A 17,314-nucleotide genomic window follows, 5' to 3' on the forward strand; every position below is an offset into this window, starting at 1 on the left:
TGTGGATAAACTTTTTAGTTAAATGCTAAGGAGAAGGAAAACTCCCAGTTTAAATCCCCTACTGCCTTGTATGGTCAACTTTTTTAGATAAAGGCTAGGTCTATGGCTTATAACCATAGCATGGAAAAGAACTGGAGACCTCACCATGTATAACCTCCAAGAATAATCATGGCTACGTTACAAAGAAGATTGCAGATGAACGGCGTTCATGGGAACTATGTTAGAATGGATGATGTGGTTGTCTCGCCAGGTCACACTCGCCACGTGGTGCAGGTGGCTTTTGACTGTCATCATGATACTGCCCCAAAAAGAAATGGAAGAAAAGTATGAACAACCAAAAGCCATCAGAAAACAAGAAAAATAAGGATAGCTACTTGGAATGTTAGAACATTATATCAAGATGGAAAGAAAATGAATGTAGAGAGAGAAATGGAAAGAATGAAACTACAAGTATTAGGGCTTAGTGAATCTGACAGGATTTTGTTGGTACGTATAAAAGGCGCTCCATTCAATATATGCATAATACAAGTATATGCACCTACGTCGGAACATGATGAAGAGGATGTTGACCAATTTTATCTGGAGGTGAATCAGGCAAGAGAGCAGTGCAAGGAGCATGAAGTAATTATGGTTATTGGTGACCTCAATGCGAAGGTGGGACAGGGAAGAACAGCAGATATTGCTGGACCTTTTGGATTAGGTAGAAGAAATGAAAGAGGAAACAGATTGGTAGACTGGTGCTTAGAGAGAGAACAGATTATATCAAGCACCTGGTTTAAGAAACACCCAAGGCATCTCTGGACATGGAAAAGCCCTGGTGACAGAGTTAGAAACCAAATAGACTTTCTAACCGTCAATAAAAGATTTAGGAACTCTGTCAAGCAAGTGAAAACCTACCCAGGAGCTGATTGTAATAGTGGTCATGTACCAGTTGTAGCAACGGTGATGGTGAAGTTGAAAAATCCGAGGAAGAGTACACCTAAATCAAAGAGGCAACCGAAATGATTGAAAACAGAGGAATTGAAGAACCAATATAATATAATTGAAAGAAATAGATATGACCAGCTTAAGGAGGAAGGCCCAGTGCTCCAACATCCACAGCAAACGTGGCAAAATATGGAAAATGCAATAAGAGAAGGTAATGAAATAATACCAACAAGAGAGGAGAGCTCGGAGAGAATGGATGACAGAGGATGTCTTGATAATGATGGATGAAAGAAGGCAACAAAAGGGTAAAAATGAAGATAGATATAGAGCTCTGGATAGATCTATTAAGAGGGAATGCACAAAGGCATAGGAGAAATGGATTGATGAGATTTGTGAGGAGGTGGAAGGTTTGGATAAAAGGGATGAACGGAGAAAGTATGATAAGGTGAAAGAAATTACTTTTTTAAAAAGAAGAGAAACATCAGCACTGATATAAAAAAAAAGCGGGTGGAACTATAGTAATGGAGTCAAAAGAAATATTGGAAAGATGGACGGAATATATTGGAGAATTGTTTGATGACGATAGTATATTTGAATGGCAACGGTGAGGGACCAAGTATAATTAGATCAGAGATAGAGGCATCTTTAAAACAAATGAAAAGCGATAAAGCAACAGGTGATGATGGAATAGCAGCAGAGATGTTGGTAGCTCTGGGAGAATACATCATTGATATGTTGATGGAAATAGTGGGAAGAATATATGAAGATGGAGAGTCTGCAACACAGATGTATAAATCGGTATTTATCACGATACCAAAAATACCAGGAACACTTGAGTGCAATAAACACTGGACTATCAGTATCATGAGTCAGATCACAAAAATAATATTAAGGATAGTTTTGAACAGAATAAGAAATAAAATACTCCAAGAAATTGGCAATGAACAATGTGGTTTTATGAGAGATAAAGGGACAAGAAATGCAATTTTTATTTTGAGAATGTTGTTGGATACTGGAACAGATAAATATCGATGGGAAAGACCAAAGATTGATAAAGAATTTATATTGGAATCAAGAGGCATCAGTGAAAGTAGAAAAGATGAATCAGAGACTCGGCACATCAGGAGAGCTGTAAGACAGGGCTGTGTGTTATCACCTGATCTCTTCAATTTATATAACGAAATGATAATGAGAGATCTCAGAGATATGGAAGGAATTAAGGTTGGAGGAGTTAATATTAATAATATCAGATATGCTGATGATACAGCACTTGTTTCAGACTCCCATAAAAAACTTCAAGATCACCAAGGATAAAATACCCCCAAGTTAAACAAACCGATAGTTTTAATTATTTAGGATGCACTGTCATAAGTGATGGAAAATGCGAAAAGGAGATCAAGAAGAAAATATCCATGGCAAAAGATGCATTTGGTAAGATCACCAACTCTAAAATATCTATGAATCTAAGGAGGAGGTTTGTGAAATGTTTTGTTTTGTCTGTATTGTTGTATGGCTGTGAAACTTGGAGTTTGAGGAAGGCAGACGAGGAGAGGTTACAGGCTGCAGAAATGTGGTTTTGGAGAAGGATGTTAAAAATATCATGGACAGAAAGGAAAACTAATGAAAGGTATAGACAAAAGCGGTTTGTGGGTCACAGTGAGAAGACAAGATCTAGAGGATCTCTCTCTCACAGGTAAAATCAATGGAAGGAGACCGAGAGGAAGAACTAGACAAAACTACGTAAATGGATGGATTGGTGAGAGTGACTGGAGGAAGAATGTCTGCAGCTCAGTTGCTGAAAAGAGCCGGAAATAGAGAGGTATGGCGAGCCATGATTGCTGACGTCCTTGGGGATATGGCACCTAGATGATGATGAATGATGATATATATATATATATATATATATATATATATATATATATATATATATATATATATATGTATATATACTATATAAGTATAAATACTATGTATATATATATATATATATATGTATATATATACTATATAAGTATATACTATGATATATATATATATATATATATATATATATATATATATATATATATATATATATATATATATATATATATATATATATGTAGAATCTACTGGTCACTTTTTCACCAGATACATATGAAATTGTGATAGCCACAATACCCTCTTAACATCTTGAATTCTTTGCTCTTTTTTGGATACGCTTGTCACTACAAAGCCTGAAGATCCAAGTTTAAAGAAATTTGAAGAAGTAATTGTGATGTCCTGTCCTGGAAACGAACCCCCGTCCGATAACCACAAAGAGGTCATGTTGCCGACCGTGGTCAGGTTGGCAATGTGACCTCTCTGTGATTATTGGACCTGGGTTCGTGTCCCAGGACAGAACATCACAAATTCTTCTTGAAATTTCTTTGAACTTGGATCTTCAGGCTTTGTAGTGAAAAGCGTATCCAAAAAAGAGCAAAGAATTCAAGAAGTCAAGAGGGCATTGGGGCTATTACAATTTCATATAATAATAATAATAATAATAATAATAATAATAATAATAATAATAATAATAATAATAATATCCTTTATTTCAGTTCAAGGCCATATACATGGAATATACAAAATACGGACAGTAACATAATCAGTCTAGATACATGAGACAACATGATAAATAAAAAAAGAATAATTGGCGCTTATCCACAAAATAGCTGAGGTAGCATAAAAGCTAGTAATCATAATACTGGTAATAACAATAATGATATTGGTGAGAAAAAAAATGCATTGAGAGTTATAATAGTTAGTGCACAGACTATATAACTTAAATTTCAACTAGAGACCTTTGGTGGTTACAGTAGTCAGGTCCAGAGGGCTAAATACGAAAATTGAATGAAAAAAAAAAAAACTTTAACTTGATAGTAATCACAGTAATAATGAAAAATTAAAATATCAGCAATAAATATAATAATGACAAAATCTGCAGATGACATCATGCCAATACAGATATTAAGTCCTTTAGGGGACAACGGCCTCATTTTCCCATCTTTTCCACAATTTAGATCTTTTTGCTTCACTCCTTAGGATGCTATGTATGAGCGAGTTGCTGCTGTTTCTCACTCGGGTTACCAGACTGGATCCACATTGTTCGCCTAACAATGATTTTTAAATTGTCCAGGTGGTTTTCTATGAAAATCTATGTGGCAGAGTGGTAGCGGGGAGTGTTTGTGAGGCGCCTCAGAATGTCATTGTGCATAACAGTGATGCGTCTCATGGTCTCTCGGGTATAGTTCGTCCAGAGGGAACACCCATAGATACTGTAGCAGTACGAGCGGAAGAGCAGCAGTTTCACGTCTCGGTGACAGAAGGCAAACCTCCTTGCAATCATGTTGCAAATTGCACATAGTTTACGACGCTTCTATTCAATGTCTGCCGTATCTTTTAGGTCGTTGGTGATAATGTAACCCAAATACAGAAATTCGTGCACAAATTCCAGCCGATATGATATATATATATATATATATATATATATATATATATATATATGGGGAGGGAAAATATATAAGGTATCCATAAAATACCAACAGACTTAGCTCTGGTCCGAAGTCAGTTCCAACCGGCACCAGGCTCTGCCTCAAGGACAGTAGTGAATGCCCAGAAAAAATTTAGATCTGTCATAAACGCCTACGTTCGTTGTGTCCTCTCATTCTGGTCTTCTTGGAATACCATTTCCAATGAGGTCGAACACGCTCACCCAATCCTTGGTGGTTAACGGGGGTATTCTTATTGTCAGGCCGTCACAGTGACTAGACATGGCATCCACAGGTCATATCGTCAGGAGAAACACTCACCACCGATCCCACCCCCTGGGGAGGACCACTTGACTGTTCATCAAGGGCTACACGAACACAAGTATAAGCAAGACAAAGCAGCCCTGAAGAACATCACCGACGCCCATGTAAAACCTACCCATTTCTGTTTGTTATAAGCTCAGCTCTTTCTGGTCTTCTGTTATGTTTTTCCTTGTAACGATTGAAAATGGCCCCTTCTTGAAGGTGGCAGGAGAGACGCTTAGATTGTCTGGTACTGATCATCCCGATATAGGAGTGGTGGCATCCTTCCACCGGGCATGTGAATTCAAAGATGACACTCCTCTCCAAAGACGTTTCTGGAGGCGCCAGGTTGTTTTTAAGAAGCAGCTGGCTGGTTTTCATATTTTTATAATAAATTATGAGGCTAGTTTTATCCCCTTCTGCAGTGGGGGAGACATTCTCATTTATTATTTTCCCGATAGCCTTTTCATCTTCCAAATATTTGTTCTACATATAGTTTTTGTAAAATATTTTTATAGCTCCACTTTGGTCGTTGCTGGTTACTGTCGTCCTTTTCTGGTGCCAGTTATATAAACTGACACCCAAAGAAGAAGATCTTAATCTTGGGCTCAACACCCATGTGATAAAAAGCCAAACCCGCATGCTAAGCGCCAGGAGGTTGAAGTCCTCCTTGACTCTAACCAGTCCCTCAAGGACGAAGGTAGGGTCAGGTCGAGTGATTCCCTCCAGCCCTTACTGTTAGCAAAAGCCCTCACTAACCGAGGTGCCCCATACAGAAGCTCTATCCTTACCAGGAACTTACCAGGGAATTGAAACAGCTAAAAACTTGAAAGCAAACAAGAAATCAAAATAAGAAGGGCAGACAAATATGCTGCTCTAGTGCTCATCCAGACCTCTGAATATTATGAGAAACTGGACTAAATACTGGCTGACCAATCCAAATTCAGAAAAATCAGCAAGAACCCCATCGAAGACATTCGACAAGACATTAATAGAATTGTCGAGAGAATCCACGCCGCTAGAAATGCCCCCAGGCTTCCCCTTGCCCAAGGTGACTTTAATCCAGGGTATATTTACAGAACAGTAAAAACCCACAAGCCTGGCAATCCTCTACGGCTGATTGTAAGCCAAATACCAACTCCGACTTACAACATCGCGAAGAGACTCAATGAACTCCTCACGCCATATATCCCTGACAGGTATTGTTTACAGTCGTCTACTGACTTTTTTACATAAACGTCAAGACTCTCTATCTACAGGTATCATCGCCTCTCTCGACGTCAAGAGCCTCTTCACGAACGTTCCAGCTGACGAGACGATTGAGCATATCCTCGATAGAGTATATAGATGTGAGGACACACAAGCTTTGAACATCCCCAAAGAAGCCCTAAAAGCCCTTCTTGAAATATGCACCAAGAAGGCCCCATTCACAACCCACAGAGGACATCTTTATTGCAAGATTAACGGCATGGCAATGGGATCCCCATTAGGGGTTCTATTTGCCAATTTCTACAGGAATGTCGTTGAAGAGAGGGTTTTCAAAAAGATCCCCTGCCCTACTCAATACCATCATTACATAGATGGCACCTTCATAAGAGTCTACAAAGAAGAGGATCTTGAAACTTTAAGAAGGACTATACTACCATGGTTTATAAAAAACCCACAAACCCAGGTCTATGCCTTAATGGGTCTAGTGAGTGCCCAGACAGGTATAAGATCTGTGGTAGATGCCTTCGTCTGCTACACCCTCACACACTGCTCCACGTGGAGAGAAACCATGCAGGAGATCGAAAAGTCCATACAAATCCTCATCAATAACAACTTTGCAAATCATATGGTCGAACGTCAAACACAAGACTCCATAAATAACTGGCACAGGGAAAGCACGACAGAAACCAACACCGACAAAGTGGAGCTATAAAAATATTTTATAAAAAATATATGCACCCCAAATATTTGGAAGAAGAAAAGGCTATCAGGAAAATAATAAATTAAAATGTCTCCCTCACTGCAGAAGGTGATAAAATTAGCCTCATAATTTATTATTGAATTATGAAAACCTTCCAGCTGCTTCTTAAAAACAACCCGGTGCCCCAAGAAACGTCTTTGAAGAGGAGTGTTATCTACAAATTCACATGCCCGGTGGGAGGATGCCACCACTCCTATGTCAGGATGACCACTACCAGACTCTCTAAGTGTCTCTCCTGCTACCTTCAAGAAGGGGCCATTTTCAATCGTTAGAGGGAAAACATAACAGAAGACCAGAAAGAGCTGAGCTTATAACAAACAGAAATTATTGACCAAGCACCTGGCCGAAGACGTCAATGTTATCTCGAGACACTGCATATATTAGAAAAAAAGCAGAGTATCAACACAGTAAAGGAAACAGAAATTCTCCCTACCATCGTAAGAAGAAATGCAAGAAACCAACCGACTCCATACACCGTGACGAGAGAGAGAGAGAGAGAGAGAGAGAGAGAGAGAGAGAGAGCACCGGAAGTGGATGACATGTCACCTGGATGGTTTATAATACCTACCACCCAGGTGGTGGGTACCCCAACCAACACCCAGCCCCCGCCAACTACCCCGGACGGACCTAGGAGATCTCATTGCCTCAGGGACAGATTTCGTCACCAACCAACGACCAATTAAAATCCCTGCTTACCGACCTACCCATCAATTGTACATATCCTGCCTGTTATTATTATTATTATTATTATTATTATTATTATTATTATTATTATTATTATTATTATTATTATCTGGTAGTTAAACTCACCTTGCAAGGTCCCTCAGACTCCACAAACTCTCAACCACGGAGCCCCAGGCCACAACACCCTACCTCCACAACAACTGACTGACTACTGCCCAGGTGTAGACAATCCCACTCACACGTAACTGCAGCAATGTTTCAAAAAATTCCTAAATTACATTAGTCACACAACAAGCCCACATGATCTTAAGATCAGAACACACACACACACATACAACTTAATCAGAGACATGATCAGCCATCCGTACAGGAGGTCTTCCATTCCTCCGTGGTCGCTGATTATTCCGTTTCTCTTTGACCACTCACTTGTTGTTTCACTGATTCTTCTGAGACTGATTCATCACTTGACATTCTGTTTAAGCCATCAGATAGGGAGGCTGGAACTACAACTGGTCGCACATTGGCATTCCATCCACGGAAATGTTGTTCAAGGAGTTCACATGAGTAACCATCCCTTTACACCATTGAGTAGTACAACAGGTGTCTGGGGACTTCACCCACACCTCCTCTCCCATCTTAATTGAAAGGGGCATTTCTTAGCTGGTATTTGCTCTTTTGGGGACTACTTAAGGGTATCTCCACACATATCTGTACACCACATGTTGTGGAATAGATGATTCATCCTGTCTGGACCTTGGTGTACTAATATACCAGAATAATGCTTCAGTGGGACTAATTACTCCCCTCTCTGCAATAACCTTGATGGTCCTATGGTGTCTTTCAACTATTCCACTTCCTCCTGATCGATAAGCAGCCTGAAACGCCCTAACAATGTTCCAATGAGACAACATATCTCCTAAACACTGTGACCAAAATGCTGTACTATTATCCAGTAATAGTTCATCAACTGGCCCTCTTTCCATAAAGATATTATTCAACTCAGCAGATATTTCTTAAGCATCTTCTCTCTTTAACTTCCTCCATATTGCAAAATGACCTGGACCACAGTCAACCAATGATAAAAAGGGTCTTTGTCTGTAATGAGTAACATTAATAGCTAGGTGCTGCCAGCTTCTTTTAACCCTTAAACCACCTCCTTTGTGCACCACAGGAGCAGGATCAATGGACTGACAACGATCACAACACTGAACTACCTTCTTCACACATTCTCTGGAAACTTCAGGTCCAACTTCTTGGCTAAATATAGTGTTCTGTCAATTCCCATATGGTGTTTATTATGCAACTCTGTTAGATCAACTACAGCACCTGCACAGAGATGTGCATGCTCGACTTCATTGCTTGCCAACAACTCTTCTTGACTCTCGTCAGAATATTAGCTTTATTCTTCTCTGTAGGCACCATCTGAACAACAATATTTAAACCAAACTCTGTAATCAATTCCTTCAATGTTCCTAAATGTCTCTTGATTATCATCTCTGCAACTCCCTTTGTGTGAACACACGTCTCAGCACTTATTACAGATTTCAACCATGCTCCCAAAGTTGCAGAGTCAGTCCTCAGCTCTATTGACTCAAGACCCCATTGAATGGTCACATGTACCCCTTTCAAAACAGCTTCTAGTTCGGCAACATTGATATGGTTGAAATCATCCTTTTTTCTAAGCTAAGCAGCATCCTCAGCAACCTTGCCATTTATCTCCAAAACTACACTCATTGCAATTTTGCTGGCATCACACCACACAACACCATACTTAACACCCAGCCCACAGCAATTTCCTCTCACAGGATCGTCTAACTTTACTCTTTCAATTACCTCTTTATCATCAACATGAACTGCTCACCAACAGGATCCTCCAAACTTGCTCCTGAGGCTCTTCTCTTAATGTAGCTGCATGCAACTCTTAACCATCCAGCTATGGGATAATGGCCCACTAATGTACCACAAACTGAAAACAATTCCCTCCTTGTAGACATATATGTAACTTCAGGCACCTTATTACCTCTCTGAAACATTAACTCTCCTCCAACTCTTAATAGTTGCAATCCTAAAGCAGCTCCTCCACTGAGTGACTCAGGGGACTATGTTATCAACCCAAATGTATTTACTTGTCTAATTACCTCATCAGTAGAAGCTATTGATTCGTTCACAAAAATATCATCTACATATGAACTGGTTGCTCTCCTGATTTTTTCATCCTTACTCAATACAGTCTTCAGTATCTTAGACAATCCGTGGTGCCAAGTTCAACCCAAATCCCAATCTTGCAAGGCAAAATGTTTGGCCCTTATAGTTCACCTGTTGATATGGCCACAATTTTTCATCAACGTTCAACTGTACGTAGGCCAACTTCAAATCCACAACATACTCATTCTCACCTGTCTGTCGCCATTCACGTAGTGTCTCACTGCATACATCAGTCACATCATCACCAGTGTGATAATTGACATTCATTCATATTAAGTTCCCAAAATCCAAGCACTGGTCTCACCTTATTCTTTGTTGGCTGTTCCACTGCCAATAGAAAAAATGGTACCTTCTTTAACTTCTTTCCACAGAGCTAAAATCCCTTCGGCATTCCATCTGTCCATTTCCTTCTAAAATTCTTCCTTCTTCCAACCCTCATGCTTTTTATCATAACTTATTTTATTTGTCAATGTCACAGGTTCATTGTTTTTCCAAAACCACCTGATTGTCAATTTCTGTCCATCAAATACTGCATGAAAGTCTGGGTCTTCAATAACAACTGTTGGACAACCATTATCACTCTCAACATTAAGTCTATGCTCAATTTCTTGACTAACTGAAGCAACACCAAAAGCACCAAAACATACCTTGCCTTGGGTCACTGTGACACCTCCCAAGTGGTCAATATCATCAACTCCTAACACCACATCAACACCATTAACCAGCTGATCCGACACCATAGCCCTCATGGTTACATATTCACCATTCACACATATCTTCACCCAATCTGCAACTTTACACTTAATATGACTCCCATTAAAAGGGCTGATATATATCTCACCTCTACATTTAGGCACATATCTGGAATATATCACTGATGTAGAGCGGCCTGCATCCACAAGTCCTTTTAAAGCCTCATTACCAATCCAAACATTAATTATAGGCAATGTATCAAGGTGCGACTTTCTATCATCACAAAGGGCAGCTACAGGAGCAGGAGTCACCCCCACCCATTTTCCGCAACCTGTTCTTGACAATGAATTTCAATATGACCAATTTTATTACACCTAAAACATCTCACCTGTGTCTCTTTACAGTCTTTTATCATATGAGGGCCACCACATCGGAAACATTGACCCTTAAACTCAATAGGCCTAGCCCTATTCTCAGGTTTCCCACCACCACCTCCTGCTCCACTCTTCCTAACAGTCACAGTTATCACACCACCTTGCTGTTTAGATGACAAAATCCTCGCATGATTGAGCAATTCACTCATTGCCATCGTCATCACATTTGGCACTTGCTGTAAAGTAACGCTAATATTATCTGGGAAACCATTGACAAAAGTTAGTTTCACCACATTTTCTAAACCAACCTATCAAACTTAGCTAAACTGGCCAACCTCCTAATCTCATTGGCACACACATCAACTGGTTCTCCTGTCCTTTTCATCTGAACCAGTTTTCCAAAAGCAGAGAATGCATCATCAGTAAATGCTACTTTCAGTTTTTCCAGAATTTTCGCTGCATTTTCTTGCACCTCATCACTCATCTCCAAATAAAGTGCTAGATCATCACCCTCCAGATACAATGGAATAAAACTGGCTATGTCTGATATATTCTGTAGCTTAGCCACTAGGGTTACCTTCTTCAACCATGATACAACGTCTCCTTCGCCGGTGAACGGCTTAATCATATCCATTGTAATTTTAGACATCATAACTTCTTGGAATAGGCCTAGAGAGCTAGTAACACATAACTGCGGTAGTGTTTCCAAAAAATCCTAAATTACATTAATCACACAACATATCCTTTTAGTGATTAATTCCCAAATTCCAATCCCTCGGCCAAAGAACGAACCGCAAGTTTGGAAGTGATTTACCGTGGCCGTCAAAGTCTGTACACCTTGGTGGTCGTGACGGGATATATTATGTCTAGCGAGGCCCGTACAATAAAGCATGTCAAGTCAGTTCAACCGGTGACCTATTAAAAACTGGCATTAGTCTTTAGAATAATAAAGGAAAAGAATATCGAAATAGCACACACCCATCATATTCGTGAACTTGGGGAAAAGGAGATAGTGGATTTTACGTATAATAAAAATCCACAGTTATACAGTTAACTATATTACTATGTAAAATATACAGGTAAAGACGTTAAAAATGCTAAGCCAGAGGGTACTTTACTCTGCAGAGTTTTAAAAGTAGGGGCCGGGTGAGAAGATAACAATCCATCACGGAAGTGCTGGTTCGGGTGTTGTTGCTAGGCTATTCTGAACTCAGGCAGTTTATGTTACTCCATTAAAACCCTTTCCAGACATGAAAATCTTTATGTATCAGGTAAAAAGGATACAACAATAAAAATAACTAAAAATTATTGAGGTTATATCATTTTCGCCAGTGTTACAGGCAAAGAGAACGCAATTAAATATTCGACACTGGAGACAGACTGATTCATCAATCAATAATTCATCTTCCACTACACTTATTAGAAGAAATGACTAAAGACTAGACATGAGCATTTCTTTCCTATATAGGTTGAAAATAAATTCTGACTAAACTATTTGAGTCTTCCAGCAAAATTACTTGAACCTCACACAGTTTCTACCTTTCCAGATAAGTGCAAGATGGGGACGAAGGTCGTGCACGAGTTTCTTCGTCGAACGTTCGGTAAGTAACACCCCCACCCCCGTCTCTCTCACTCTGTCATTAAATAACGGCTTTCACATATCTTAGTTCGTTAAGATTCAATATTTTCACATATGATGCAAGGCAGATTTCAAAGTAAAGTTTCTTAAAAAGTAGTTTTAACCAACTGAATTTAGACTCATGCAACGTGAATCTTATACGAAGCAGTGTAACACATGCAAATGGAGAAGATTTTCCTTATTATTATGAGGTAACACTACAGCAAAATGGCCATTGGCTATGATGACCGAGGTGAAAAAATAAAAAACAAAAATCCTTAACTTTTAATGTTATTTCTAGGCTGGCTTCCGGCACGGATAGCCCTGGCCCTTATGGCTTGGCTGGGCTTTATCAACCTCTACATGACCAGAATCAATCTTTCCGTGATCCTCGTGGCCATGGTCAAGAGGAACACCTCTTCAGGTCACCTGGCGCCCTGTTTGGAGATTCAGGATGTATCACTTGGTGAGAAGCTGGTGTGTTGTTTGAAAGCTTAAATACAAGCAGCCCCTGTGCTCGGTTGTACTCTGCTGTTTGTAAGGTTTCCGAACTGGGAAAAACCGAGGTCTCAGGTGGCCATGAAATATAGGCCTATATAGTTTTTTGACGAAAGGCATTAAGTCCCATCGCTCCTCCAAAACGTCTTTATCTGCCATAAAAGAAAGCTATTAATTGGCACGATAAGAATGTTCTTGATCAACCTTAAAACAAAATCAATGTCTCAATCTTCTTTTTGTCTGTAATTCATCATATTTCTCGGCATTACCTTCGTTCTCTCAGAGCAACTTCCTCCAATATATAACATAATGAAAGAAAAGCTTTATTAAAGGAAAAAAACTAGATTGTAGTTTTTTTATTGTACTGACATTGGTATCATTGAAAAGGGAAAGGGTGCTTGATATTCCACTGCTGAATGCATTTATTTTCATTAATTTATTTTTTAAAATTGTGGATACTGTTCATACTTGCAGCATTACTTTTTTTTTTTCGTCTGAATTTTCATGCCTGTTTTATATACTAGTTCTGAGGTTCCAGTACAATGTATCACAAGTAGTACTAACGAGAAGTTATGGCAAAACTTCAAATCGTTCCTCTTCTCGTCATATTAGTTTTGGGAAAATTAGGAAACTAGAAATTAAGATAAAATGTATGAAAATAATACTTTTTTACATAAACTTGGGCTTCTTACAGTAGTATACAGGAATAAGCTCAAGAATGATTTACTGTTTTCATGTTCTTCCTTTCTTGTCTTAAGAAGAAAAAAACCATCAAAATTTAAGAAAATTGAGACCAAGAAATATGATGCGAGAATTATTTCTTTTTGAATTGCAGAATCAACTTCTCCAACCAGCAACTCGACTTCTCAGCTCCAGGAAACTGCTGGAATACTGGAAACAGAAGTAAGCTGAAAATATCTGGTATTTGACATTTGATTAATCTTAAAGTTTAAATTTATCTGATACATGAGAATCAGAATAACTGTCTTCTAAGAAATATTCAAAGTAAGATGATCATAAACAATATCTAAAGCGGTAATATAAGAATTCCACCCAGTGTCTACTAGGTCTGATACATCTTCAAAATCTGCAAGTGATTATTGTATGGCTCCACATAGAACAACCTAGAGGAGGCCAAAATCTGGATCACCATCCAAAGAGACTACTCTGGAGACGCATATTGGCGGGTAAATCCGCTGGCCAATATAGAGGGCAAAGTTTCTATAATCATGCGGCACACACAACCTGAGGTCGCCCAAGTCAGATAGGGTGAAGGAATGACGTTCGAGATGGTAATGGCACCACAGGGACATTCCAACAGTCCTCTTACGGGTGAAAACGCCCCATGAAACACAACAGTGCCACCTAGGGGTGGGAGGTGGGGGGGGGGAAATTCACGAGTGTTGCTACATCATCCTCGGCCTTGACCTATAAAGAGCTTTATACCACTAAAATTTGATTTTTGTAAATGCGAGGAGTGAGCCCAATGTCCTTGTCTGTCGCGAAGGAAAGGATAGACTTGATTCTTGAAGTATGGGATAATGTAAAATTCGGTGAAAACCAAAGGGGGGGGGGAGAATTCCTAAGTCACTAAGCGTGTCTCAGAGTAATGCAGATTTCCAGAGCTGAAATATGGGAAGTGGTGACCTGACAGCTGTACAGATATCGTCTGTGATGAAGAGGGCTTCTCTAGCTGCGGAAAAGTCTCCAAAACATTGCATTCGGAGAATAAGACGATAACAGTCCACTTCTCTACATTTTCATCTAATGAAATGAGCTTCCTTCTGATATAAAACAGGGGGACAATTACAAGGGCCAGAAGTAGTATAAACGCTAAACGAAGAGATACTAATCTCAGTGATGGAGGACGTAATGTTTTCTTCCAGGATCTACGATAAGATTGATTTTAAAATATACTACAGTGACGTTTCTCCCCAGCAGGAGGACGTCTTTGAATGGGACCCAACGACGCAAGGCCTTGTTCTTGGGAGTTTCTTCTACGGGTATGCCATGACGCAAGTAAGTTCCTGAATAAGACTAAATCGATTTTATTCCCATCATCTTTTCCTCTATCAAGGTAAATACCCCATTATCTCCTATCATTAATCCCTTGTCTAGGGTAAATAGACTAAGGGTAAGGCTACACTGGACGCGGGAAGTGTCGAGGTGCAGGCATGACTCGGACGGGAGAGCAGCGTCAAAACGAGACATGGCCACACCAGAATGCCACCCTCCCTCCCACGCATCCCTCTCAGCAGTCAAAGATATACTTCTGTGCAAATAAGTCACTGTCACGTTTGGATAGGAACTTGCCTTTAATAGAAAACCTAGGTGTTAAACTTGACGATAGACTTGTACATTCATTGTTAACATTAATGAAGAAAATACAAAGTACCACGAACATTTCATAAATCAGTGATGCTGCTGCACTGAGAATTCGTATAGTTATCAAGTCCATGCAGCTGGAAAAGGCTTACTTGTGAGTGGCTGAGTGCGTAATAGTTGGCTCCTTTAAGTTTACAAAGCGATTGGGAGTCAAAAGCATGAAACCAATGGCTACATTTGAGGGTCATTCGTTCTATTCTACTTCTTCCATTTCTTGAAAAAATTGAAATTTTATGGAGTGGATCACGGGGATCCCACAAAGCTCTCCTCGGAAACACCTCCCCAATTGATTCTTCTGTAGCCACTACCGCCAGACAAGACACACTGAACAGGTGACACTTCAGCAACTGATTGCCTGTTCATCTGCACGTTAGTGACCATGTCAAGTTGGAGGTTCTATTTATGTATTGTGGTCCTTTTAATATATTCACTTTAAATTCAGTAATGAACTCATCCCCAGGGAAAGCATTTAGACAATCGACGTGGTAAAGGATTCCCCAGACTGCTTTCATATAAGAAGTCGGTCTATTTGCTTGACTCTTTATTGAGAACAACAATGAACGCAGTCTGAAAGTACAAAAATGAGAGGTGTTGAAATAACTGCTAATTTAAGTATGCATTACAGATATGGAATAATTAACTCGACATTGTTACTGAATAGATAATAAATGTAGTCACTTAATACATAAAAGTTTCTATGCTAATATCAGTTACTTAACAATGATAATATGCTTTAAACAATTTTTAGGTTACAAATGATAGTTCCTTAATAAGGGAACTAACTTCACAACATAGTTATCAATATAATCAATAAAGAGAAGTAACCATTCAAGAAATATAGCTCCTAATCATATAGAAAATGGTGTTGTTTTGGGTGAAGGTGCTGGGAACCGCCACAGTATTTTAACCCTGGATAAGTTTCGGTATTTTGGTGCCCCTTTAAAGGTTTGTGGGGTCGAGCTCGACCCAGAAAAATTTGTGAAAACTCAAAAACTGTAGCTATGCTGTACATTTTTATTTCTAAAATCATAAATCATACCCATCTACAAATTATAATAAGTATATAAAAAATCATTTACAAAAATATTTTAAAAAAATACAAAAGACGCTATAAACACACAAAAATTGAGGGAATCCTTCCTAAAACTATTATTTACAATATGTGACTGCTGGAAAAGGTGTCGGACTCATAGAAGTCCAAATCTGAAAAGAGAAAAAAAAGGGCGAGTTTTTTGGCCAAAAAAACCCCCCAAAATTTCACACATTTTTTAGGTACCTAAATGTGTAAGTCTTATCGCTTGACGATAGACTTTTTTTGTGTTCTCCTTACGACTGTCATTCGTAAGTATTTCTGGTTCCTCCCATCTCCTTGGATATCTTAGTAGAGTGGTTCTTCTTAACTAAAGGAGATGATTCAAACAGATAAGTTGAACAAAGATAACAACTTTATTCTGTAACTCCATACTAGGAGATGCAGCTCGGTCGGAAGACCGATATGTTTGATGGTTGGCGTGGAACTGCCATTCTAAAGCATCGCGTCGATAGCGGAACATTAGCTATCTCAGCAATTCATATAAAAAACATACGTAGTCCGCCGGCTCGGAAGTTACAAGTTTTCCGGCGTATGGTTAACAGGTCAAACCGCTTCCCATGGAAGTTGTTGTGCAAAGTTATCAAAAAATAAACATAAAATGCCTATAATAAACACATTGAGGGAATTCCTTAATAAAAACTACTATATTTACAATATGAGACTGCTAGAAAAAGGTGTCGGACCCATAGAGGTCAAAGTCAGAAAAGAGGAAAAAAAGGGTATGTTTTTTTTTGGCTAAAAAAATTTGTCAAAATTTCACGAATTATTTTGGTACCTTAATGATATAGGAAAATAGTTAAGTTTTTTTTATAGAATAAACTCATATTATCCTAGAAAGGAATTATGTAAAAAGATCTTGCACTAAGATGTAATTTACTGTCATATCAGAAATGTTATTCTCTCTCTCTGTGTGTTTCTGTCTCTCTCTCTCTCTCTCTCTCTCTGTCTCTCTCTCTCTCTCACTACTGTGTCATGATTTATTGACATAAGCTCATGTAATCTGCCACCAGAAATCATATGCATTCTTCGTAACTACCCACCTCATCCACATTCAAC

The 17,314-nt window shown here is 39.0% G+C and overlaps 1 protein-coding gene across 4 annotated transcripts in view; it reads left to right on the forward strand.

Moving 5' to 3' along the window:
- The window catches only part of LOC135216825 (sialin-like), a 71,455-nt gene that overhangs the window by 6,647 nt on the left and 47,494 nt on the right, over positions 1-17,314 (forward strand). For 3 of the 4 annotated variants that reach the window (XM_064252324.1, XM_064252327.1, XM_064252326.1), the window contains exons 2-5: positions 12,212-12,265; positions 12,584-12,748; positions 13,616-13,683; positions 14,719-14,799. In XM_064252324.1, coding sequence (XP_064108394.1) covers positions 12,212-12,265; positions 12,584-12,748; positions 13,616-13,683; positions 14,719-14,799 — 368 coding nt within the window. The remainder of the gene's footprint in view (positions 1-12,211; positions 12,266-12,583; positions 12,749-13,615; positions 13,684-14,718; positions 14,800-17,314) is intronic. The other variant, XM_064252325.1, reaches the window with a different exon arrangement.

This window comes from Macrobrachium nipponense, chromosome 6 (genome assembly GCF_015104395.2).
Source record: "Macrobrachium nipponense isolate FS-2020 chromosome 6, ASM1510439v2, whole genome shotgun sequence".
Classification (NCBI taxonomy): Eukaryota; Metazoa; Arthropoda; class Malacostraca; order Decapoda; family Palaemonidae; genus Macrobrachium; species Macrobrachium nipponense.